General features: G+C 33.4%; 1 protein-coding gene across 1 annotated transcript in view; it reads right to left on the bottom strand.

The window, feature by feature from the left end:
- The window catches only part of LOC148309419 (uncharacterized), a 139144-nt gene extending 118247 nt beyond the window's left edge, over nt 1–20897 (bottom strand). The window contains exons 1-2 of the mRNA XM_088260090.1: nt 20693–20897; nt 19505–20237 (exon numbers count right to left, since the gene is read on the bottom strand). Of these exons, the coding sequence (XP_088116216.1) occupies nt 19505–20237; nt 20693–20897 (938 nt within the window). The remainder of the gene's footprint in view (nt 1–19504; nt 20238–20692) is intronic.
- Nucleotides 20898–26545: the final 5648 nt, after the last annotated feature.

Here is a 26545-nt window from a genome sequence, read left to right as displayed (position 1 = left end):
GAATCAGCTGCCACTGGCAGAAGAGGAGTTGAACCCTGTGTTGTTGTCACACCTTAGGGGACTAAAAGGTGTTTAATAATAAATAAATAAATATATTTGTTCTCAGAAATTTAATTCTTATCGACAATATATTTCTTAACAATATTTTGAGTGTGTCGGAATATTTGTTTACAAATCTGGATTATCTCGAATTATAGGAATTATTTATCATATTCTTTTCAATATTTTTAATATTTAAAGCATTTACTTTGTATTTTTACTTATTTATTTTTTTACAAAAATGTTAGTATTATTAGCATTTTTTTAACATCTCAACATAGATGAAGAAGAATATAATTAAAATAATATATAGATGCTCAATAAAAAAGCTACATCTCACCAATAGATGTCTCTAGTGAAATTCTAGTGATTCAAGTACAATGTTTTGAAATTGGATTATATATGTAAAACACCCAGGGAATTTGAGGAGTGTGGTTGTCAATTATGGGTAGAAATGGTGAATGTAATACGTGTGCAATGTGATCACTTAAACGGCCTATGACGGGCGTAAGCCCTGTAAATGACGACACTTTCTGTGATACACCATTGCATTTGATCGCTTAAGTTAGCCAAATGCCAAATGCAAGCCGTAATATGCTCAGACTTCTAATATGCCCATTCGTAATATGCCCATCTTCATTAATAAAAAAGACAAGAATGATACATGTTTCATTATGAAACATGTATCATTATTGTAGGCTAGCGTCTAGATGTGCATATTTGATATCTAGTACGTAGTAAGTACGAGTATAAACATTTCACGCCCAGCATCCCTTCTACAAAAAGACACCGACCGCCACTGGTTTCATACACCGTTAAAAAAAAATGTTGTTATTTCTTGTACTTATATAAGTTACATCTTGGCTATGCACCACTTTTATACATATAAAGGTCAGAAATACATTAATATATTAAAAGTTTTTTTGGCATTTTTTTAAGCTGATTCTTGGCTACGCCCCTGTCGAAATTTCCCTCCGTGTCTTATCTCTTCCTGTAATATACCATCTCTACTTTATAACGGGCGAATGTGGGAGAGACTCTCCAACTCCAGTGCTGCAGCCGTGCCCCCGCATTCGGCTCTACAGTAATAACGTAATTACTATTACGACGTTTGAAATGCGCACAATGGTCGAATCTAACCATAATGTGTGAATCTTTTGTACGCAGTGTCAAGACAACAATGCGAAGTTTGGTAACATGGCGTTACGCTAATGACGCGTGTTAACCAAATCACGAAAATGATTTGTGGCGTTTTATGATATTTTATTTTTAACATCTCAACATGGATGATGAAGAATATAGAACAACATTATGAGTGGGTCCACATACTTGTTCACAAAATCTGGATTGTCTCCAATTACATGAGTTATTTTCATATTATTTTTTGACATCTCATCAAAGATGAAGAAGAATATGGAAGTCTGGGCATTTACGGGGCTGACGACCATCATAGGCTGGTTAAATTGATCACTTTATACACGTGTAACATTCAACAATTCTACCCATTATTGATGACCACACTACTCAAATTCTTGGAAGTTCTATATATATGAACCAATTTGAAAATAAAACAATATGAAAAATAACTCCTATAATTGGAGATAATTCAGATTTGTGAACACGTATTTGGACTCACTCAAAATGTCGTCAGCCCCCTAAATGCTCAGACTTCCATCTTTGATGAGTTGTCAAAAAATAATAAGAATATGGAAGTCTGGGCTTACGACGATCATAAGCTTCAGACCTCACATACAGACGAAAGACTTTCCACTTAATAAAAGTTTTCCTCATCGCACCATAGATGTCTCTAGTGAAGTCTCGCGCACTGTGTTTCAAGTTTGATCAATGTATCTAGAAGTTAAATATAGAAAGGTGTGTTGAGATGGTTTGGACATGTGGAACGTATGAGTGAGAAAAGAACGGTTAAATAAATTTATGAGGCGAATGTAGTTGGAAAAAGAAGCAAAGGAAGACCGAGAAAAACTTAGCACAATCAGGTTTGTCAAATACTTGAAAGCGGCCAGGTCAGGAGTCGTAATAATCGTCGGGTATGTATGAGGAGATGCATGAAAGTAGAAGAGGCGAAGAATGTTTGCAAAGACAGAGTGGTGTGGCGTTCGATTCTCTCTGCCTACCCCTGAGAGGAAGCGGCGTGATAGTTAGTTATTTAGTTTATTTATGTAGAAGTTTCAAGAATTTGAGTAGTATGGTTGTCAATCACGGGTAGAATTGGTGAATGTTACACGTGTGTAAAGCGATCACTTAAACTTATGTATGGATTTTCCATGGATCGCTGTGCTCATTGGCAGTATGCGAGATTCGTACACTTTTCTTTTTAGGCAAGTTGGAATCTCCTTGTACAAATCGTTTGAGTTTGCCGGAAGCCCATATCTTTTTATTTATTTTATTTTTCAAAACATATTGCATACATAAGTCATATACATAATATACCCGATGAGTAATTTCTATTTCTCATTTTGGGACATGGGATTAAGGTTAACAAGACTGGAACCCAAATAATAAAGTTACAAAAAAAGATTTTTTTAAATAACCAAAACTAATACATGGCAAAATATAATAACAAAAAACAGGTATAATAAATAGGCATAAGAAGTATATTAAAAATAAACAAATGAGAAAATATAAAAAATAAAAAAAATATAAAAAAAAACATAAGGTAAAAACAAAATAAGAAAATATGACTAAACACTACATACGTATATATCTTTCCATAAAGTATTTTTTCAGATCATTTATTTTGGATATAATGGAATATTAATATTTCATATAATAATAATAGTAAGTAACTGTATATACACGGGTCTACCAAACAATAAAATGACTCGACTGCAATCAGTGTTAAACGCAGCAGCGAGACTAATTTTTGGAATTTCTAAATTCAGTCACATCACCCCACTACTTCACAAACTCCACTGGTTACGCTTTCCCGAAAGGGTTGAGTATAAACTCTGCCTACTCATGTATAAATCAATACACAATATGGCTCCAGAGTATCTTAAGGAGCTGTGTATTCCAGATGAATTGGTTGATAGACGTCTCACGCTTCGATCGGCTACAACATCTGCAATGGGCAAAGTGATCTTACCGGCTCGCAACCAACGCACTAAATTTGGCGAACGTGCCTTTGCTGTTGCAGGACCGACGGCGTGGAATGCTCTTCCACCAATGGTTAGAAATAGTGAGAGTGAGATGATCTTTAGAAAAAGACTAAAAACACATTTGTTTGCTAAATCATTTCCACCCTAACATTTTCCCCAATTCATTCACAGTGAAGCGCCCTTGAGGTATTTTTTTTACGAAAATGGCGCTATATAAGTTATCCAAATTTATTATTATTATTATTAATAGCTTTGGACAATTTATGTAACGCAATTTTTTAAGCTTAAAAAACGTGTTGATTTAATTTCTTTCCTGTTTTGACAAAATTTGTATTCCGAAAACAAGAATAATATGATTTTATGACCGTGTGAATAATTCGAGCACCGACGCCATTCCACACATTCACACACTCACAATGTCACTAAAGACACAATATGGTGCGCGACAATAGAGATCATGGGGGGAAGAGAAAGATAATGAAAGGAATAGGTTTATTTCATCCAATGAACGGGCCAGGACTGTTGACAGTCGACATGTAGCCGGGAGCACAGAAAGGGTTGCTTGATAATCCCCAATACCGAGAATACAAACCCTATTCTTCTCTCAGCCAGCATATTGTGGAGATATTAACTGATAAAGATGTTGCTATTCAACATATAGTCAAGCATAATACAAGATATTTATATTACACAGATTTTAGATATCGCTCACTCCTTTCAAGAACGTCATAAATAAAAAAAACTTAATTTTTCAGGAGAACGTTTTTAACTAACTAACTAACTAACTATCACGCCGCTTCCCCGCAGGGGTAGGCAGAGAGAATCGAACGCCACACCACTCTGTCTTTGCAAACATTCTTTGCCTCTTCTACATTCATGCATCTCCTCATACATACCCGACGATTATTACGACTCCTGACCCGGCCGCTTTCAAGTATTTGACATACCTGATTGTGCCAAGTTTTCCTCGGTCGTAGGCCGTGATCGTCTAGTGGTTAGGACCCTACGTTGTGGAGAACGTTTTTAATGTTTAAAAATATAATACAATGTATTAAAAATAAATATCAAGCCACTTATTGAACTTTTTACTGTGCAACAGATCTTTTTAGGTAAATCCTGAAGGTTTTTTCTCCATTTGAAAAATATTTAGTTTATTAATAAAAAAATTAAACAATACCTTTTCTTCGAAGTGTAAAAACAACACTTTCCGCCTTGTAGCGGGTAAATATTAAGTTTAAAATATGCCGCTTTTGCTGGAATATAGTTTTTTTTTTTATAAATAAACTAGTTATTTTTCAAATGGAGAAAAAACCTTCAGGTTTAACTTAAAATGATCTGTTGCACAGTAAAATTTTTCAATAAGTGGCTTGATATTTATTTTTAATAAATTTTATTATATTTTTAAACTTTATAAACGTTCTCCTTAAAAATCAAGTTTTTTGATTTATGACGTTCTTGAAAGGAGTGAGCGATATGTTTGCGTGATGTTGATTTCTTTAATAATACATATTTTTAATAATAAATAATAAATAAGATTTGAAAATTGTAAATATTACAAGAAAACAAAACTCATCAACATTTTTAAAACCACAAGTAACAATCCAAATACAAAAGAATTAGTAAAAAAATACTACATAGTCTTTATGTCAGTCTGTTGTATGGGATCATTGGTTGGGTGGTACTAGTAATGCATAATTAAATAGTATTCTTCTTCCCCAAAAATCAGTATTAAAAGTAATATCTAAAGTTCCGAGATGGACTTCCCCTCAGACAAAATATTAAATTACAACTTACGTCGACGACAGTCAAACAAATCGTAGTCGTACAGGAGAAAGTGACCAACTAATAAAACGTAAAATGTTCAGGAGGGCCATTTAAGTCACTTTTGCTTGGCAACTAAATAAACATCAATGCAGTTAGTCATTTTTAACAAGTCAATATATTATACTTCCAAGTTTAAAATCCTTTGGGATTTTTTTCAGGGCAATTTTAAGCTAGAAAGATATCAAATTGTCAATGATCACGTTTTTATAAAAAAATGCACTCGATACTTTCTTCCGTATGACTACGAAATATACAAGTTATAACCATCTTCACACATGCATTTAAGAATTACTCTCAAGTAGAGACTCCCTGATAATTTGAATGCGGTATCCTATGCACCGATCCTGATCAGATACAGAAGAAAAAGAATTAGACAGCTATTTTTTAATTGAAAGGTTTATTAAGGTTTATTCAATTAAATGCTTTGAGAATTCCTGGTTTAATTGACACATATGTTCCCGATAAGCGACAATAGCGCCAGTGCGGAGTTTGGTGGAAACAGCAACACGTTTTGTCGCATTATCGGATTTAAAAATGGAATAACAGATATACGTGGATGGCTCTGATTGGTTCCCTGGAACCCCCTACAAATGGCCGATCTGTCAACAATAAACCACAAACAAGGGACACACAATTATTATATGTGTATCATTGTATTATTCATACCTAGTTTTTGTCTAGAAATTTCAGTCACGAATTACATGAAATTATAGTAACTTTAAACATAAAGAGTAAATAAACGCACTCAGAAGTATGAATATGCCATAAAACTAATAATAGGTACTCTGGCCTTAATTGGACCATGATAAGTGGTGTTGCATAAGCCGTAGCTAGTTTTCAGAGTCAATTGGACGCTAAGTAAATAAATAAAAACATTCATACCTGTATGGGTACTGTTTTTAAACTTTCTTTTCACCCTTATCCGCACCTGACGGTGCATAGGGCACTGCATCATAGGGACGTAGTGTTATCTTGATCGTTAATTGCATGAAGGCAAGGTGATCAGCCCTGAGCTCCTTAAAACAACTGTTTTTAAACAGTGAAAGTTTTTTTTCGACAACTCAACATAAACGCAAAAGAAAATATTTGCCAACTCCATGATTCACTTCCATATATCATATCCCATATATATAATCCCTCTGATTGGAAACAGCTATACTTACATGGTTTCAAACGTTTTGATCAATATCACTTGTCGGTTTTTGGTTGGTTGGAAGATATTGCTTTATAGCACTAAGCCCGCCAGTGTACTTATTTCTTTTCTGTACATGAAGTTTAAATAAATTGATTTCAGGGTTGGTACCAGGACTCTGTTGTGTATGGCCAGTTTAACATTTGCACTATAAATTTTTTTATGGTTATTATACATAAATAATAAATCAGTAGGTACATAATACATGTACATATTTAAATCTTGATAAATTGAAATCGATGAAAAAATGTAATTCACATTTAATGACATCTCAACATAGATGAAGAAGAATATGGAAGTCTGGGTATTTACAGGGATGTGTCTTGTCACAAGCTGGGAAATAGGTAAAATAAACCTGGTTTGGATCTTGTATACAAAAAAGTTCCTATCTCTACCATGTTGTGTATGGCCAGTTTGACTTTTGCACTATGGTTTTTTACGGTTATTATACATAAATAATAAATTAGTATGTACATAATATATGTACATACTTAAATCTTGATAAATTGAAATCGATGAAAAAACGTAATTCGCATTTAATGACATCTCAACATAGATGAAGAGGTATATGGAAGTCTGGGTATTTACAGGGATGTGTCCTGTCACAAGCTGGTAAGTATGTAAAATAAACCTGGTTTGGATCTTGTATACAAAGAAAGTATCTCTACTAAATAAAAAAAGCTTTCTCAATCCAACATAGATGACTGTTGTGAACTCATATGTACTGTGTATGAGATTAATCGATATATCTAGATTGAGTAGGTAGAATGGTGAATGTTGCACGTGTGTAAAGTGATTACCTAACCAGCCCATGACGGTCGTAAGCCCCCGTAAATGCCCAGACTTTCCTATTCTTCTCCATCTATGTTGAGATGTCAAAAATATTATGAAAATTAATCATCGCTAGTTGATTTTTTCATCTCCAACACGCTACAAAACGTCATTGCGTAGAAAAGATTATAATTGTGTTGGTTTAATACAGTATCAGTCGAAATAACATATCCATGAAAGGCAAAAGGTGTCCAATATCTCGCTATTGTTGTCCGCACTGTCACTACGGATTACCATTCACAATGTGGAGCCCTCACAATGCAGAAGAGGTGTTAAATACCCAAAATGGACTCAATAAACCACAAATAATATACCCTCCATTGTGCCGAGGGGTGTACAGAACGTAACGCGATTTGTGGCACAGCTATTGTGCCCGCTTCCGCCATTCTCGGTAGCTACTGGAGATGGGATGCACAGATTATGGCGAGGCACAAAGACGGCTGTATCTTATAACCGAAATCTAAAGTAGTGTTTAAAAATCCCATATAATCTTTAATCGGGAGATAATTTCAGAAATGTCTGTCATTTAGTTTCTATAGCTTCCATAAATAAAGACATATCGATACATATAAATACACATATGTGTGTATGTATGTATCAAAATGTTTGTAAAAATAAATACATATATGAACAGTTTAATACAATTTCTATCGGTAGGTAGGTACCTACTACTTAATACAATCTTATAATTTTAGTTTCACTGAGCCTCTTCAAAAAATAGACTGAGCTCTTGCGCTTGGAGAGGGAGTTTATACCATCATTTTATATTTTGAAACTCAGAATTTTTTTTCTTTTATCTTTTTTTTTAAAAATATTTATATATACAATATGTAAATATGAAGTTATAATATGCCTCTTTTGTTGGGATATAGTACATTTTCTGGGCATTTCGAAAACATGCACAACTGAAAATTGACGATTTTTGATATATGACGTTCTTGAAAGGAGTGAGCGATATGTTAAAAGAAATAAAATCTGAAAATATAAACTAACCCATTTGAGGATATTTGAACTCCTGATTTTATTTGAGTCGTCGACGATCTAACCAATGCTCTACAAAGCTTAAAACTTTTATTTATTATACTGTATATGTATAGTTAGTATAATATCGAAATATGTACCTAAATGAGGGGAGCTGTGAGCTATGTAAATCGTATTATTTGTCACCAGTAAGCCGGTAATGTCGTTTTTACATAACCAGACAAGCTGCTGTGTCAACTACCCTTAGTGACGTATGGCATAACACATAATAAGGGAAGGTATTATGTCACCCTGGTACAGTATTGCATTAACGTTTTATTTACTAAGCTTCTTTTAGATAAACAGCACAGTGAGTATGTAAAAGTCCCATGACATTTATATCCTAAATGTCATGGGACTTTTTGTAATTTGTGTAACAGTTACTAAATGGACTTATTACCATTCCTGAACAAAACCTGTATTATTTTTTATCACCCTGTGGTCGATTACAATATATTGATAACATTTACCAAATGGCGTAGATAAATTTAACTTTTCTTTTGGATTCTTGATTGTAACGAATTTTGCGTATTAATCCATGTTTTTAGGATGTTATGATTGCGTTTTTTTTTTAATAAACGCTATTTTAAAAGATAAAACATATTTTTCATTAATCGATTCGGCAGTCACCTTGTGGCAATATTAATTCATTAAAAAATTTATCTTTCAATTACATTATTTATTATTTTTCCGAACAGATACGACCTATTTTCAAATGAGACAATTCTATAACACATAGTTACTTCTAAAAAAAAATTGGCCTATAAAATCCATGTTTTTGGATATTATAGTAAAAAATTAAGATTTTTTTTTAAATAACCATAATTATTTTATTAATTTTTCATAATTCGAAGTTATGTTCTACTTAGTTCTAGTTATGGCATTTTCTAACGAATGTTTCAAAATTCGTTTGAAAATGCCACTACTAGGCGAAACAATTGTCACAATATTAATTTTAATGTGTTTTTTTTAACAATAAAATACAACTTAGACTCCAAAAACCTGTATTTGATTTAACAATTAATATATAAAAAAAAGTAATGATAATGTATATATTATATGTAAACATTGTTTTATTGAAATGGTTCCAGGTGTATCTAGACATATCTAAGCCAATGATAGATAATATTATGTAAGTTTTAGTATAATACGGCAGAAGGTAGAGGCTAGACCTTTATTATTATAAATAATTCTACATTTACCCTCTGGCGTCAATATTATTTCATCAAACGCAATTTGTCAGCAGTCCTTAGCAGAAATAACACCAGGGAAGGTGTTTATTCAAACACCCCACAACCAGCCAACTGTTATTTATATTTGTGTGTAAAAACATAATTACATATTTTAAAAATAAGATATTTTGATCGATATTTATACATTAGATGATAAAACCATGACGGGACATGCAGAGAGGTATTTCTCCGGACACAAAAAATGGCCCGATGACATTGTCCTCGTCAAAGTAGTAAATGGATTAAAAAAGCCCAAACTAAAGAAGCCTGGAAGGAATTGGAAGAAGCCTTTATCCAGCAGTGGATAAACGACCAACAAAGACGAAGAAGAGGAGAAATAATATCAACTTTACATTCTTTCCTTATTTCACCATTCAAACATCATCCATACATCGTTATGTCGCACATTCGTCTGAGAACTCGCATTTCGACTGCTTTCAGCTAACTTATATCCTTGTTTCAGACAGACTTCATACTTCACTTAAACCGGGACTCCATTTTTCTTAATATATACATATATCGCTCACTCCTTTCAAGAACGTCATAAATAAAAAAACATGATTTTTCAGGAGAACGTTTTTAAAGTTTAAAATTATAATACAATGTATTAAAAATAAATTACTTGCCTTGTTAACTAAACTTCTTACTGTGCAACATATATTTTTAGGCAAAACCTGAAGGTTTTTTCTCCATTCGAAAAATATTAAGTATATTTTAAAAAAAAACAATACCATTTCTTTGAAATGCAAAAACAATACTTTCTGCCCTGTAGCGGGTAAATATGAAGTTAAAAAATGCCTCTTTTGCTGGGATATTTTAATGTGCATATTTTATGGGCATTCCGAAAACATGCACAACTGAAAATTGACAATTTTTTATTTATAACGTTCTTGAAAGGAGTGATATTAAAATTAAGTTTCGTACTGACATTTCTTTGTGGAAATACATTTTATATAATAAAATAACAACTGTATGTTTTTTTCCATATTTGTTTTATTTGACTAGTAACTGGTCAAATAAAATTTATTTGGATATACAGTAAATCCCCCGTTAACGTAGAGATAGGTACCGTAGAGCGTTTATCAATGGAAACATTGTAAGGGTCAATGTATTTACATTGTATTTTAAATTACTCATTTTATTTGACTAGTAACTGGTCAAATAAAATTTATTTGGATATACAGTAAATCCCCCGTTAACGTAGAGATAGGTACCTACCGTAGAGCGTTTATCAATGGAAACATTGTAAGGGTCAATGTTTTTACATTGTATTTTAAATTACTCATTTCAGTCTTATCAGCTGGTTGAAAAGTAAAAATACAATTTAAAAAATTTACCACTTACAATATAATAATATAAAATAAATAAAACCCTTATCCGCACCCCAATGGTGCATAGGGCACTGAATCATACAAACGCAGTGTTAGTGATTTTTTCACTCTTATATTTATTCAATATTACCTTGGACTGGTACCGGAAGCGGAGGGCTGATCACCTTTCCTTCATGTGTTAACGATCGAGATAACACTGCGTTTATATGATTCAGTGCCCTATGCACCATTGGGGTGCGGATAAGGGTTTGAATGAAATATATATATATATATATATATATATATATATATATATATATATATATATATATATATATATATATATATATATATATATATATATATATATATATGGTTGTTATTTTATTATATATTATTTCAGTTTATTTTAACAATCGAATCCGGAAGTGGTATCCTCTGTCACTAATAAGCAACGTTGTTTGAGGATTGAGGTTTTTCTATAAGTGAAAACGGGGACATCTCACAATGCCGGGTATAAAGAGGTGTTATCTCCGCTTCTCCCGAAATCAGGAAGCAATTTCAATGCTGTGTTTACCTATTTCTTTATGCTCCCATGGCCAGTGCTAATGGAAGATTATCTCTTATTGTCCTGTCTTATTTATATTTGTTGTCCTTCGTCCTGGGGTAACTCGAAGAAAGGGATTACATAAATAAACAAAAAATGCCCTTAAATTCTCAGAAAGAGCCGTTGAATAATGGGTATATTTTTAAGAAATACAAAAAAATCCAAGGCACGTGGATAATATCCTTTTTTATCTTACTATGGTAAAACCTAATGATGCGTTTGCACTATATTGGATTCTAGATGATAAACGAAGTGCTTACTGTAACGTCCGCCTCCGTAGTGTAATGGTCAGCACGCTCGGCTACCGTTCTGGAGGTCCCGGGTTCGATTCCCAAGGGGGGTAAAATAAATATTAGTGATTTTTCACTCTAAAATTTATTCAATATTACCCTGGACTGGTACCTGAAGCGGAGGGCTGATCACCTTTCCTTCATATGTAAACGATCAAGATAACACTGCGTTTATATGACGCAGTGCCCTATGCACTATTGGGTGCGGATAAGGGTTTTATTATATTTTATTAAGCAGTTGAGGTAGGTAGTAAGGTAAGCTGGTACTACTTAGTAAGGTAGGGTAGGTACTGGTTGCGTTTTTATATGTCACGCGAGTAAGTTAGAATAGGCACTGCTTTTCTGACCACATGAAAGGCACGCCCCTGCGAAGGGCTGATCACCTTGCTTTCATTTAAATTACGTTCAATATAACACTGCATCAATACCATGCAGTGCCCTATACACCATTTGGTGTGGATAAGTGTTAGAAGAAGATTCTTTAATACCTAATTTGTTAAAAATGGGGTAAAAAGTTAGCAGGATTTTGCCCATATAATTTTATTAGTACCAGGAGCGCACGAGTTATGAGGAGGTATATATTTTAGCACGACCTAAAAGCTGACTGATGACTGTTATAATGAGTACGGTATCAACGCCTATACCATACATATATATACAATTCTGCTTATAGACACCTACTCGGTCGTTATGAGTCCCTGGTCATTAAGGGCCGCCGGTAGCCATAAATATTATCTATACACGCATGTAGATATCTCGTAAGTCAGTCGGATGGGTAAGATATTAGATATGGGATATGTGTAGGTACCATTCAGCCGATTCATTTGATATAATTGCACCTTGCGAGGCGTCGAACCGGGGATCGCATTTGTTGTGACCGTGAGGGGATTCCACGAGGTATCTCCAACGATCGGAAATTATCTAAGCTGACAGTACAAAAAGGACTCGAGTCCAATTTATGCAGTCAAAATAGAAATGACATGAAAATAACACTGTCGGATTAATACACAAAAAAATGAAGCCATAATTCAACATGGTTTAAATAGAAAACATACATATCTACTAATTAATATATTAATAATCAATTGTCCGCCTCCGTAAAGTAATGGTCAGCACGCTCGGCTACCGTCCTGGAGGTCCCGGGTTCGATTCCCGGGGGGGGTTAAATAAATAAAAGTGATTTTTTCACTCTAATATTTTTTCACCCTGGACTGGTACCTGAAGCGGAGGGCTGATCACCTTTCCTTCGTGTGGTTACAACGATAAAGATAACACTGCGTTTATAAGATGTAGTGCCCTATGCACCATTGGGGTGCGGATAAGGGTTTGAAGAAGAATTAATAAGAATTCGAGCATTCTCATACTTTTGATGGTTATTTCATTTATGTTTATAAGTATATATTAAATGTTATTATAATCAAACACTGATTTTTTGAGTCTACTAAATTGTATTTCATTGTTAATAAACACATAATAATAAATTTTGTGACAAGTGATAATGCCGTGTTATGGCATTTTCAAACGAATGTGAAGATTAAATTCGTTGGAAAATGCCATAACAATGCGAAACAATTGTCAAAAAAATATTTTTATGTGTTTTTTTTATAACAATTTAGTAAACTCAAGAAATCAGTGCTTGATTTTAACATTTAATATATAAATACTAATTAAACGCCAAATCTATAAATATTTTGTTTATGTGCGATAGAAAGCTGAATTTGGTGTCGACGGTTATACCTACCTAGATCTTCCATTTCTAATACCGATTCTAGGTACCTATAGGTATTTTGTTATTCGAGTTATTAAAAAAAAATAGATGGAGTTTATTTTTATAGCACCAATCTGAAAGTCTTTTCAGATTTTTTACTATTATATAAACAGTCGATTATGTGACAAATTGTTTTGAAAATCTATTGCTATTTTTTTTTAATCTTAATTTTTCAAAAGTTGTGAAATAAGGAAGGAACGCTAAGCTGAGGTAAGCATTATCGATAAAATTAAGAAAGGTGTGTTGAGATGGTTTGGACATGTGGAACGAATGAGTGAGGAAAGAACGGCAAAACAAATTTATGAGACGAATATAGTTGGAAAAAGGTGCAGAGAAAAGGTGAAAAATTGGCACGATCAGGTATACCAAATACTTGAAAGCGGTCAGGTTAGGAGTCTAAATAATCGGCAGGTATGTATGAAGAGATACATGAACGTGGAAGAGGCGAAGAATGCAATTTGCAAAGACAGAGTTGTGTGGCGTTCTATTCTCTCTGCTTACCCTTGCGGTGAAGCGGCGTGATGGTTAGTTAGTTAAGTTATTTTTTTAAGCAAAACAATTCAATTACATCAAGTGTTATCTGGGTTTAAAGAAAATTAAGTTGCGATTTATCGTATATTGGGCCTTTAACTGTATATTTAGTCAGGAGAGCGACGTTATAGGTACAATGAAGTTGTTTTTCAAAATATATTTTAAGAAATATGTACATGCTCGTTTCATCTACCAACCTTTTGAATCAAACTAAAGGATTTAAAAAGGCAGGATGTCATGGAATGTGTGGAGAAGGCAGACGTAACCACGCTCCTTTGTTGGGAGTTATGAATGGCAAAATGATGACCATTCGGAGCCTAGGAGGATGTGATTTTCACCTTTTTAAATAGCCGAGACGTTAATGAATGAAGAGGGCAGCTTCCGTTAAAAGTAGAGTCAGTATTTCGAAATTTTCCGTAATATTTCTATAAAGTATAGATAATTCGATGGTTGCTTCTCGTTGGAAGGGACAAGGTAGAAAGTGATTTAATTAAAGTCCAGGTGTAATTATTTTATTGTGAAACCTTTATACTGTAAATTGTTATTGTATCTATTGTATGTAATGTATATAATCCAATAATTTAAAAAATAAACTAATAATAATAAATAAATAAATTGTATTAACATGTAAGTATTGCGGCTCAACACAGGCCATGCCCAAAAAGCCGCAATACAAATAGTAAAAAAATGTATGTAGATATGAAATAAATTAAAAAAATTACTTTACGAATGAATACTCGTAGGTACAATTGTGCCAAATTCACACTGTCAATATTTTATTCTATTTTATTTGTGAATTTAACAAATCAGTAACAAGTATTTGAACAATTATTATTTATAAATAAACACATGTATACCATTTTACGAAAATGGCACTATTCAAATTATCTAAAATTGCTGACGTTAAGACTTTCCGACGGATATAAAAAAATCGGTTTATTACGACATTTTCTGGATGAATACATCGATTATTCGATACGTTAATCTGACACCTTTAAAAGGTTACATACAATTTCTGAAGATTTATGATAAAATGATGGAAAAGTGTTGACTTTACCACCACACTATCGTTTATTTTCAATTTTTAACCCTAATTTTACAAAGTTCTAGTGTCTCAATATATCTTATCCAAACTACAATTATTTTAAAGGTAAGGAAGGTAACCTACCTTAACAGATTTTCAATTTAATCTTATTATTTTTTTGCATTTAAATCGGCCCGGCAAGATGTAAGAGTTTACCTGGAACCAAAAGATATCTACGAACGGGTAAGCTACAAACTTCAAGGTAATCTTTGTACAATATTTAGTTAGGTACTTGAATCCTATAATGACTTACTTTGCTATGTGATAACTAGCAACACTTATTTTACAAATATTGGCAGTTATTTTTATTAGTCTCCATTCCAAAAACAACAAAAAACCGTTAGTTAAAACAATCTATCTTGGAGTGTGTATATTCTGAAAGAAACATTAAAAAGATAATCCTGAAGAAATCAATACTTTTTTACTCGCACCAAATATGCCTACGTGCAATAGGGCCTAGAGTGAATATTTTGACTGTGTCAAAATATTTGTTCACAAATGGAAAGTCAAGTTTAATAAAAAAAAAAAATTTTTTTAGGCGTCTTCAATATTTCGGGAAGAATTTTACATACATTTCACGAAGGACTTTACTATTTAGTAGTAGTTTTTTTTATTAAAAAAAACATTCTTCTACTCAACCACAGATGATGCCGAGAACTCACACTTGAAAGAAGATGTAAATTGAAGGATAAATACTACATCCGAAACTTAAGTAATGTTGTTGTCAATCGTGGATAGAATGGTGAATATTACAAGTATATAAAGTGACAATTTAAACCAGCCTATAACAGGTCGTAAGCCCTGTAAATATCCATACTTCCACATTCTTCTTGATGTATGTCGAGATGGCAAAATGTTTTTTTTTTTTAGATTCAAGTTTTGTACTGACATTTCTTGACGTTACTACATTTTATATAATAAAAGAACAACTACATGTATTTGTATATATTTTTTTCCACTTTTATTTTAATTAACCAGATATCGAATTTCGTCGCTACCGACATCATTAGAGTGGTGATGTGGGTAACGATGAAACCTGGTCACCGGTGAAATAAAATAAAAGGGGAAAAAACTATATAGTAGTTTAAGTTTAGTAGGTAGGTACTGACATTGCTTGGTGGAACCGCATTTTATTTAATAAAATAAGAACTGTACTTCTAGTTTTTTTTTTAAAAAAAATTGAATATTTATGTTTTTTTTATTATTTACACAAATATTTCAATTTCATACTATTTCTGTGAGCCTAAGCGGCTCATTATTAGAAATAGGTATCAAATTGTGGTAGAGCGGGTTCCAACCGAGAAACTCTGACTTAAGAGTCCGCGACACTAACCACGGGACCACAACCCGACACAGTTTTTCCACTTTTCACTGGTTACTGCTCAAATAAAATAAAAGTAAAAAAAAAACTTGTTAGTTCTTGTTTTGCTATGTGAAATATGTACTAATATCTTTAAATAGGAATAAGTAATTATTTTTTGAATTTTCTATATTCAAAGCTTTGATTAAAAAATAATTAATTAATGACCTTTCATATTCGAAACGCGCCGTCGCTCATTCAATATTGAATCTGGATTTAAAAAAATGTGAACGCGTGACCATTTTGAATGATAAATTATCCATTTATTTGCGGATTATGATATGTGATAATAATACCGCCATGTTTGAAGAAGATTCTCCGATTTCACTAGCGCGGTTGAAGGCTTCTAATATTAATTGGATTTACCAATCAATATTCAAATACCGATGAAAATATTGATTAAAAATACGTAGGTATCTACTACACCAGGATAAGATACTAATCAAAAATCTTCTAAGAATATAATAATAATAATAAATCCCTTACCGCACCCCAATGGTGCATAGGGCACTGCTTCATATAAACGCAGTGTTATCTCGATCGATTACACATGAAGGAAAGGTGATCAGCCCTCCACTTCAAGTACCAGTCCAGTGTAATATTGAATAAATATTAGAGTAAAAAAATCACTTTTATTTATTAAACCCCCCTGGGAATCGAACCCGGGACCTCCAGAACGGTAGCCGAGCATGCTGACCATTACACTACGGAAGCGGACAAATAAGAATTTAAGTAATATTATTATATCTATATTATATCTAGTATTATATCCAATATTATTATATTATTAACTAAGAATATAAGTAATATTATTAGATATGTTGTGTGGTTATTTACTAATATGTATTACCAATGCTTTTTTTAACAAAAAGGGTCCTGAAACTCACTTCATATCAAGCTTTTTACTAAAACAAATTACATATACATATCGCTCACTCCTTTCAAGAACGTCATAAATCAAAAAACTTGATTTTTAAGTTTAAAAATATAATACAATGAATTAAAAATAAATATCAAGCCACTTATTGAACTTTTTACTGTGCAACAGATGTTTTTAGGTGAAACCTAAGGTTTTTTCTCCATTTGTAAAATATTTAGGATATTTAAAAAAATATATATTAAACAACACCTTTTCTTCAAAATGCAAAAACAACACTTTCTGCCCTGTAGCGGGTACCTAAATATTAAGTTAAAAATATGCCGCTTTTGCTGGGATATAGTACATTTTTTGGGCATTCCGAAAACATGCACAACTAAAAATTTACGAATTTTGATTTATGACGTTCTTGAAAGGAGTGAGCGATATATACATTACTAAAACAAATAACAGATATAAATATAATTGACGGCAACTTTTCCTATCATTTTGACGAATAATTATCATATAATAATAACTCGATAGTAATAATAAATCTTTCTCAAATCAACCATAGAAGGCTCCTGCGAATTCAAACATAAAGCGTCATGAGATTTATGATGTACCTATGTATGTATGAGTTCCAAAAAATTGAGTAGTGTGGTTGTCAATCATGACTGGTCATAAGTCCTGTAAATACTCAACAATATTTTTCATCATTTATGTTGAGATGTCAAAATTTAATTTACACCAATATATATAATATTAAATACTTTTGATAAAAAATATAAAAAACTATTGAGAAAGCATAAAAAATAAGGAATGAACACAAATGCGTAACGAAACGTGTTGCGTTTATATTGATTAAATTACACTTTTAAAATACACAGCGACGGTGATTTATTAGAACAGATGAATTAACGAGATGTCTTTTATTGAACAAAATCGAAATTTTTATCAGTGAATTTTTTTCGGACTTCTCGCAATAAGTCAAATTTTAACAGGATTTGTGAGTACGGACAAATCGCTCACTCCTTTCAACAACGTCATATATCAATAATCGTCAATTTTCAGTTGTGCATGTTTTCGGAATGCCCAGAAAATGTACTATATCCCAGGAAAAGCGGCATATTTTTAACTTAATATTTACCCGCTACAGAGCAGAAAGTGTTGTTTTTGCATTTTGAAGAAAAGGTATTGTTTAATTATTTTTTAAATATAATATAATAATAATAAAACCCTTATCCGCACCCAAATGGTGCATAGGGCACTGCGTCATATAAACGCAGTGTTATCTTGATCGTTTACACATGAAGGAAAGGTGATCAACCCTTCGCTTCTGTTACCAGTCCAGGGAATATTGAATAAATATTACAGTGAAAATATCGCTCATATTTATTTTACCCTCCTTGGGAATCAAACCCGTGACCTCCAGAACGGTAGCCGAGCGTGCTGACCATTACACTACGGAGGCGGACATTTTTAAATATACTAAATATTTTTCAAATGGAGAAAAAACATTCAGGTTTTACCTAAAAAGATCTTATGCACAATAACTTGATATTTTATTTTTAATACATTTCATTAAATTTTTGAACTTTAAAAACGATCTCCTGAAAAATCAAGTTTTTTGATATATGACGTTCTTGAAAGGAGTGAGGGATATGCATGTCTATTTACCCATTGATCAAATATTCCCGATGATTTTTTGTCGTTGTTAAAATTACCCTTTCAAAGAATTCATACGCATCGTGAATACGAATCACGGATTAAAATAAAAACTAAAAGCAAATATAAAAAAAGACTTATCAATATGGACTTATAAAAAGAATAATATCGTAATGGATTATTGACAATCTATATATGAAGTACTCAAAAACTGTTGACACAAGTGCTGATATCCATTTTTTGTACCAAACTATTTAAAAATGATCTTATGTATTTTGACAGAATGCTGTATAGAAAATATGGGAGAAAAAATACTGCATTTATTCTAAATTGTATTGTTTCGTCCACAATTTTTAAAAAATACTGATCGTTAGTAAATATGCAGAAAAAACATTCTTGCTACTGTGTGTGTTATTTTGATAAAAAAATGGGATATTTTAAAAGCTATTAATCATTCTTCTCATACAACAAAAAAAACTTCAATATCTTGCCTTAACGATTATGTTAAAAAAATACCGGTAGCGAAGATGTATGACCCCTTTGCCAATATACAATATGTATCTATATATTATAATATATACGTAGGTGCATAATATATTAGGTCCGAATCAACACGCTAATGATTTTCTAATTTGTTTATGAGACGCAATACCTTCAACATCTATTTGCGTCCTGTTGCTTTGCAATAAACTTAAAATTTAAGATTTCATTTAAGTAACAGCTTTAATTTGAGTCATTTAATTTCTAGGTAAGTCAAAAAACACTGGACTGACCTATTTTTAGCGGCTGCAGCTCTGTCCCTCTGTCTCCTGTTCTTGAACCAGTTGCCCACCTGCGTGGGGGTCAGTCCGGTGGCTTGCGCCAGCTCCCTCTTCTTGGTGGGGTTCGGGTACGGATCCTGCAGGTACCACTCCCTCAAGAGACTTCTCGTCCTCTCCTTGAAGCAGTGTGTCTTCTGTTCGCCATCCCAGATAGTCCTGGGTAGCGGAAATTTCTTCCTGACTCTGTATTTGTCGACGGGGCCCAGCGGCCGTCCGCGGAGACGTTCGGCTTCTTGGTAGTGCGCTTCCAACCACATGGCCTGCAGTTTTCCGTGGGAGTCTTTGGTGAACCGGTGGTGTTCCAAGATGGAGTAGAGGTCTCTAAAGTTACCGCTGTGGAAGGAGACGATGGCTCTCGCTCTCAGGACCGCCTCGCTTCGGTCTAGTTCGGCTACGTTCGGATGGGCCACCGGGAGCGACCAGAGGAACCTCGCCAATCGCTCTATGTCTCCGGATTCCTCGAGGGTCTCGCAGACCGTGGCGACCTGGGCGACCGTGAAGCTGAGCGTGGGCAGCGGGAGGGCGCCGCCGAGCCCCCCCGCGCCCGCCACCAGCCCGCCCGCCCACGGCGCCCAGCTCAGCACGCCTTCCTTGAAGGACGCTATCTCCCTGCCGACACACTCCACGTCGGACGGGTCCGCCGCCCTGCGGAGGGCCACCGTTCCGGAGCACCCAGCCCGGACTCAAGGCCGGGTGGAGGAGGCGATCCTCCGGACCATGCGAACCGACTCCCGCTCGGCAGACTGTCAACACCCGAATAATACGCGAGTCAACGGATAGACTCTCGATCGTTCCAAAAAAATACGTTAAAACCTTATCTATATATTTGCACACGAGTCTGAATTTTTTAAAAATAATCTTAAACCGTTTTAAAACCACAATCGTTTCATTAATATAAATTTTACACGTCAGACATTCGTTAGAATTAAAATTTTATCCTTTTTGGTATTCCAAAAAAACGTCAAATATAAAACCCCCTTGATCTTTGAGAGTTTCCCGAACGTTTCAAAAAATGTCGCATAATTCTAAACAATCATTTTCAATCCTCAAGAATTGCGCTACAACTAGTTTTCACAAGATCCGATGATGAGTGAATGGTATCGGTTGTGTAATTGGCATATCTATGTCGCGGGGTATCACTGTCGGGTCGGATCTCGGGCGTGATCTGGCGGGGATACAGGAGGGTGGTATGGTATGGTGGTCCGGGCCGACCGTCGGGGCCGCGGTGTAGCGCGCTACTGGCGCCCGCGCGGGCGGAGGCACGCGACCCCCTCCACATGGGCGGGACACGCCCTTGCAAGCGAACTAGGGGTGCCAAAACCACCATCACTTCTACCTTAGTCATTTTTAAATTCACATCTAAAAAATCAGTGAATAAAAAACGAGACATATTGTATATACCCAGATGGAAAATAATAATTAAATACTACTATAAACATTTCAAGTTTTTATCGATATTTCTACAAATACCAGACAGTCGTCAGCCCCGTAAATGACCAGACTTCCATATTCTTCTTCATCTTTGATGAGATGTCAAAAAATAATATGAAAATAACTCCTGTATAATTGGAGATAATCCAGATTTTGCGAACGCACTCAACATGTTGTAAATTTCTACAAAAATACAGAAATAATTTGAAATTGCAATATGAATGTTTGGGTATCTACAGGGCTTGCTGCATGTCGTTGTCCGGTTAAAGTGATCATTTTACACATAGTGTATTATATTCTCTATTCTACCTATCATTAACAATAACACTGCTTAAATTGAAGAATATATAGGTACCTTAATATATATATATATATATATATATATATATATATATATATATATATATAATATATATATATATATATATATATATATATATATATATATATATATATATATATATATATATTATATATATATATATATATATATATATATATAATATATATATATATATATATATATATATATATATATATATATATATATATATATATATATATATATATATATATATATATATATATATATATATATATATATATATATATATATATATATATATATATATATATATATATATATATATATATATATATATATATATGTATATATATATATATAAATATATATATATATATATATATATATATATATATATATATATATATATATATATATATATATATATATATATATATATATATATATATATATTTATATTTATATTTATACATGATACCAAGTGCACTGGTAACACTTTCCCGAAAGCGTTGAGTATAACTCTAAGCCTACTCAAGTATAAATCAATACATAACTTAACACCAGAGAATCTAAAAGAGCTGTGCATTCCAGACAAATTCATTGAAAGACGTCTCACGCTTCGATCGGCTACAACTGCTACGGGCAACGTGATCTTCAACCAAAGTTGACAAGCGGGTCTTTGCTGTTGCGGGCCCGATGGCGTGGAACGCTCTTCCATCAGTAGGTAGAGACAGGGAGAGTGGTGAAATGATCTTTAGAAAAAAACAAAAATGCAGTTGTTTGCTTAACACCTAAAGCGCGATGGCCTCAAACAAAACGCGCCCAGCGGTGGTGGGTCTGATCTGACCCAGTACAGAAATCGCCTTTTAGGCGTTTTTCGTCGGGTTTTTATATTTTATATATTATTCAAAATAGCCTACATAGCAATAGGATAATGTGTCATAAGTTTTGTATGAGAATTTTCAAGTTTTTGATAGTTTTGAAATTAAATTATCCAAGCGCATAATTTTACATCCAAACGCGACAGCGCGCTGTGGCTCACTACCACAGACTAACTAATTTATATACTCGCTACTACCGCGGAGCATGTCACACGCGCATGTAGCATGGTTGGCAATAAAGCAGTGATTGTAAACATTTTTATTTTTACTGAATTCAAATAATTTGTGTTTTTAATTTTATAACTATATTTTAAGTCAACATCATAACAGATAGAATTATTAACAAAATGCAACTAAGTAATTATCTTCAAATATAAAACGTGGCAGTTAGCTCCAAAAACCACAAAATGATTCTAGGATTTTGAGTTAATATTTCAAGATAAATTTTTGTCCATAATGCAATTAAAATTCATTTTAAATACAGTGAAAATATTTAAATTTTCATTGAAAAATATATACGGAATTGCCCAAAATGGTGTAAATATTCATTTAAAGTTCGCCATTTCTTACATAAACATTTTGCGGGTTTTAGAAATTATGAATACAATTTTGTACGAAACCAAATAAAACTAATTATTATAAAAATTTTATATACAAGTTCGTTAGACATAATAGGTATGATATTTATTTTTATTATTGACCAATAAATTATTACCCAAAAATAAGAGGACAATCGGTACTTTTCTTGTTGAAATTGATGTTTTTATCACTTACTGACATTTCTTATAAAACCACGTTTTCCGTTGCACTTTCAAATTCTGAATCTAAGGTTTTTGAATTCTAAATCACTGTCATCTGCACTATTCTCTCACTTTTCTTTCACTTTTAGAACTGTCCAAAAGTCGTTCAATCTCGTCATGAGATAATTATTTTTTTCCTGCCATTGTGGTAAAGTGTCGAAAAGATTTAAAACAAATAAAACTAGAAATCGTTCAAATATAAAACAGTTTATTGTGAAGGTCTGCGTTTTGTAATATTAATATTTTTTAAATGTAGATTTACCTTATAGTCTATATATATGATATTTAATCCGTCATACAAGTAAACAAATAAATCAGTTAAAAACAAATATAAAAAAAACAATAAACGGAAACAATCGCCAAAGATTGACAATGTATGCTTTTGTTTTTGGGATTTCAAAATCACGGCAGACGGCACACTAACACATTGATAGCGAACAACTGACCTTACTCAATATGATTTTTGATATTTTATTTGTTCTTTTTTTTAAATAACTCATTTGAATCTGGTCCAATAATTTTCGTTTGTATCTCAATTTGTAGGTAATTTTTTGAAGAACGATTACACTCAAGGAAAACGACGTAAACAAATTACCTATTACGTAATCAATAATTTTCCGCGATGGTGGGTCTGACCAGACCCACCATCGCAGAGGAGGTGTTAATCATTCCAACAATATCCTTTTCCCCAATTCAGGTATTTTACGAAAATGCCCCATACAAATTATGCAAAATTATTAATATTATGATTTAAATTTATTTTAATAACGCTATACTGATTCAATTGGCTTTATATAATTGTCAACTTAATTCATTATTTTATTATTTTATTTTTTATTTTATTTATATAGATTTAAAATATTGTCAATATTAATTTCGTTCGCACAGCCCTGCCTTGTTATTTGTTCCATGATCCAACTTTAACAACACTGTTTCCCGCGTCTCTCTCCGCCTCGCGCGAGGCCCCTCCCCCTCGCTGCGATTGGTCCCGCCGGCTCCCGTGACTATCTATGGAAACTGAAACTGACACCCAATCAATGACCGTCCCTTGCACTCTGTCATCGTGCTGCCTTGTCGCACCCCCGGGAAGCGTATCCCCGTCTCGCTCTGCGCGCGCAGGCCGGCCAGAGACAGCTGGATCGCCGTATTATAATGGTATTTTTGTATTGGGATAGAAATGACGTTTGGGTGTTATTATCCACGACGCCTTGGGGGCTATTCGGAATCGCATCCGTCAATTCGCACGCGTGTGAATGTGACCTTAATACACGAAATTATCGTTACCAAATTAGCTTATTTAATACTAAAACCAAGAGACGACAATAAAAAATAGAAAAAAAGACTATTATACCATTATGTCCGCCTCCGTAGTGTAATGGTCAGCACACTCGGCTACAGTTCTGGAGGTCCCGGGTTCGATTCCCAGGGGGGTCAAATAAATATAAGTGATTTTTTAACTCTAATATTTATTTCATATTACCCTGGACTGGTACCCGAAGCGGAGGGCTGATCACCTTTTCTTCATGTGTTAACGATCAAGATAACACTGCGTTTATATGATGCAGTGCCCTATGCACCATTGGGGTGCGGATAAGGGTTTGAAAATTATACAATTAATTGTATAAAACATTAAGCCTTGATTGTAAGTTCCTCTCCAAGCACAAGAGCTCAGTCTCTTTTCTGGAGAGGCACAACGAATCTATAACTATAAGTTTGGCATATGTATAAATATTTATAAATTGTATTATGTTGTACTTAAAAATGTAACTATATTAAATAAACAAAAAAATAAAAATCTTGTCATCGACTTTCAATCACAGAATTTAGTCAGCATTCGGCAACGCTAGGAGCCGCACGTCATTTTACTCCCGATTAAAAAAAAAAGTATATATTCAATTATTGTTTCTGTTTTTAAAAAAATCATTTTTTTCATTTTTTAATAACTCTTTTCTTTTCAAAATTATATTAACTTATTTTTTCAACACAAAAACAATCTTTTAAAAAAAAAAGGTTTAAAGAAAGTTAATTTGCTATTTAACGTATGTAGGGCTATAAGTGAAGCATGGAGTTGGCGAAAGAAGGATGAAGGCGAAAGTAGTCGAAATGCGGTCTCTCAGACGAATATAAGGGTAAATGTTCGAATGGCGATATAAGGAAAAATGCAACACTGAGATAAGCATTATCGATCAAATTAAGAAAGGTGTGTTGAGATGGTTTGGGCGTATGAATCGAATGAGTGAATAAAGAATAGTGACACAAATATAAATTGGAATAGTTTTTTTTTTCGATTAACTTTATATTGAAAAAAAATTAACTCTAAGGGCGCTTGTGCACTACACGGAATTTTACTGTCCGACAGACCGGTTTCTTCAAATAAAAGAGACTACGACAGCTTAGCGTGATCGAGTTCAAAACACAAGCCAATCTAAGTCGATCATCCGTTTTATCATGCTAACCGGACTGCCGGACAGTAAAATTCCGTAAAGTGCACAAGCGCTCCAAGGAGGTAAGCCTTTCAATAACTCTTTTCGTATTTATTGTTTATATATTAGTGTTTGATAATGTCTTAATAAGACAAAACGCGTCACATATTATCAAATACATAAAGATATGTAAATAAAAGTAGAACTCAATCCAATAACCGTGTTTAATTTTGGATATAAGTACTACCCAACAACTCTTTTCTTTATAAAATCATATATTTATTTCGAAGAAAAACTTGATTTTTCAATAGATTTATATTATCCACTGACACTTCGTGATGGAATTGCATTTTTAATATATTATTAGATTAAAACCAATATTTTTAGCTTTCCCACTTTATTTTTATTTGACCAGCGACCGGGTTTCGTCGTTACCGACATCATCAGACTGGTGGAAAAGCTAAAAATATTGGTTTTAATCTAATGATATATTGATTTTTCAATACAAAAATGGTGTTTTAAGAAAACAAAAAAATCAGTTACTTTAAATGTTACCCAAGTTTAAAGAAAATTAATTTGCAGCTATTGATTACTACTGGGCCCTAAAATCCAAAAAATCGCCTTTTTTCTAATTTTTTATGACTAATTTCGACTTAGAGAATCGCACCAATATCCTTGTCTCATTGCGCCTAGCTTCCCCTCATATCTCTCTCCGGACTCGACTTTGTGTGGCGCAAGTCGGGGGAGCGTACTGTACAGTGTTACAGTGTTACAGCGAAACCCGTGTCTTGAGACGAGACCATTCCCACAGTTGGCAAAGAGGAAATTAATTTTTTAATGACCTACCTTTTTAAATTCTCGTTATCGGCTTCTAATATTGAGAGCTCCTAACCGCTTTACCTAGATATCGTACCTACTTCCTAGTTATACGACTGACTAACTAACTAACTCACCGTTATGCCGCTTTCCCGCAGGGGTAGGCAGAGAGAATAGAACTCAGCACCAATCTGTCTTTATATGAGTAGTGGTTGCCTTATATTTTATTGTGTTTTTATTATGTTTTTAGTAGAAATTAAAATTTTCAGTTATTTTGATTTATTCTTAGTAAATGGTTCATTAGCCGTTTTTCTTGG

This window comes from Brachycentrus maculatus, unplaced genomic scaffold, assembly GCF_059751285.1.
Source record: "Brachycentrus maculatus isolate JH-2025_06_01 unplaced genomic scaffold, ASM5975128v1 h1tg000124l, whole genome shotgun sequence".
Classification (NCBI taxonomy): domain Eukaryota; kingdom Metazoa; phylum Arthropoda; class Insecta; order Trichoptera; family Brachycentridae; genus Brachycentrus; species Brachycentrus maculatus.
This window is presented reverse-complemented; position numbering and strand designations above follow the sequence as displayed.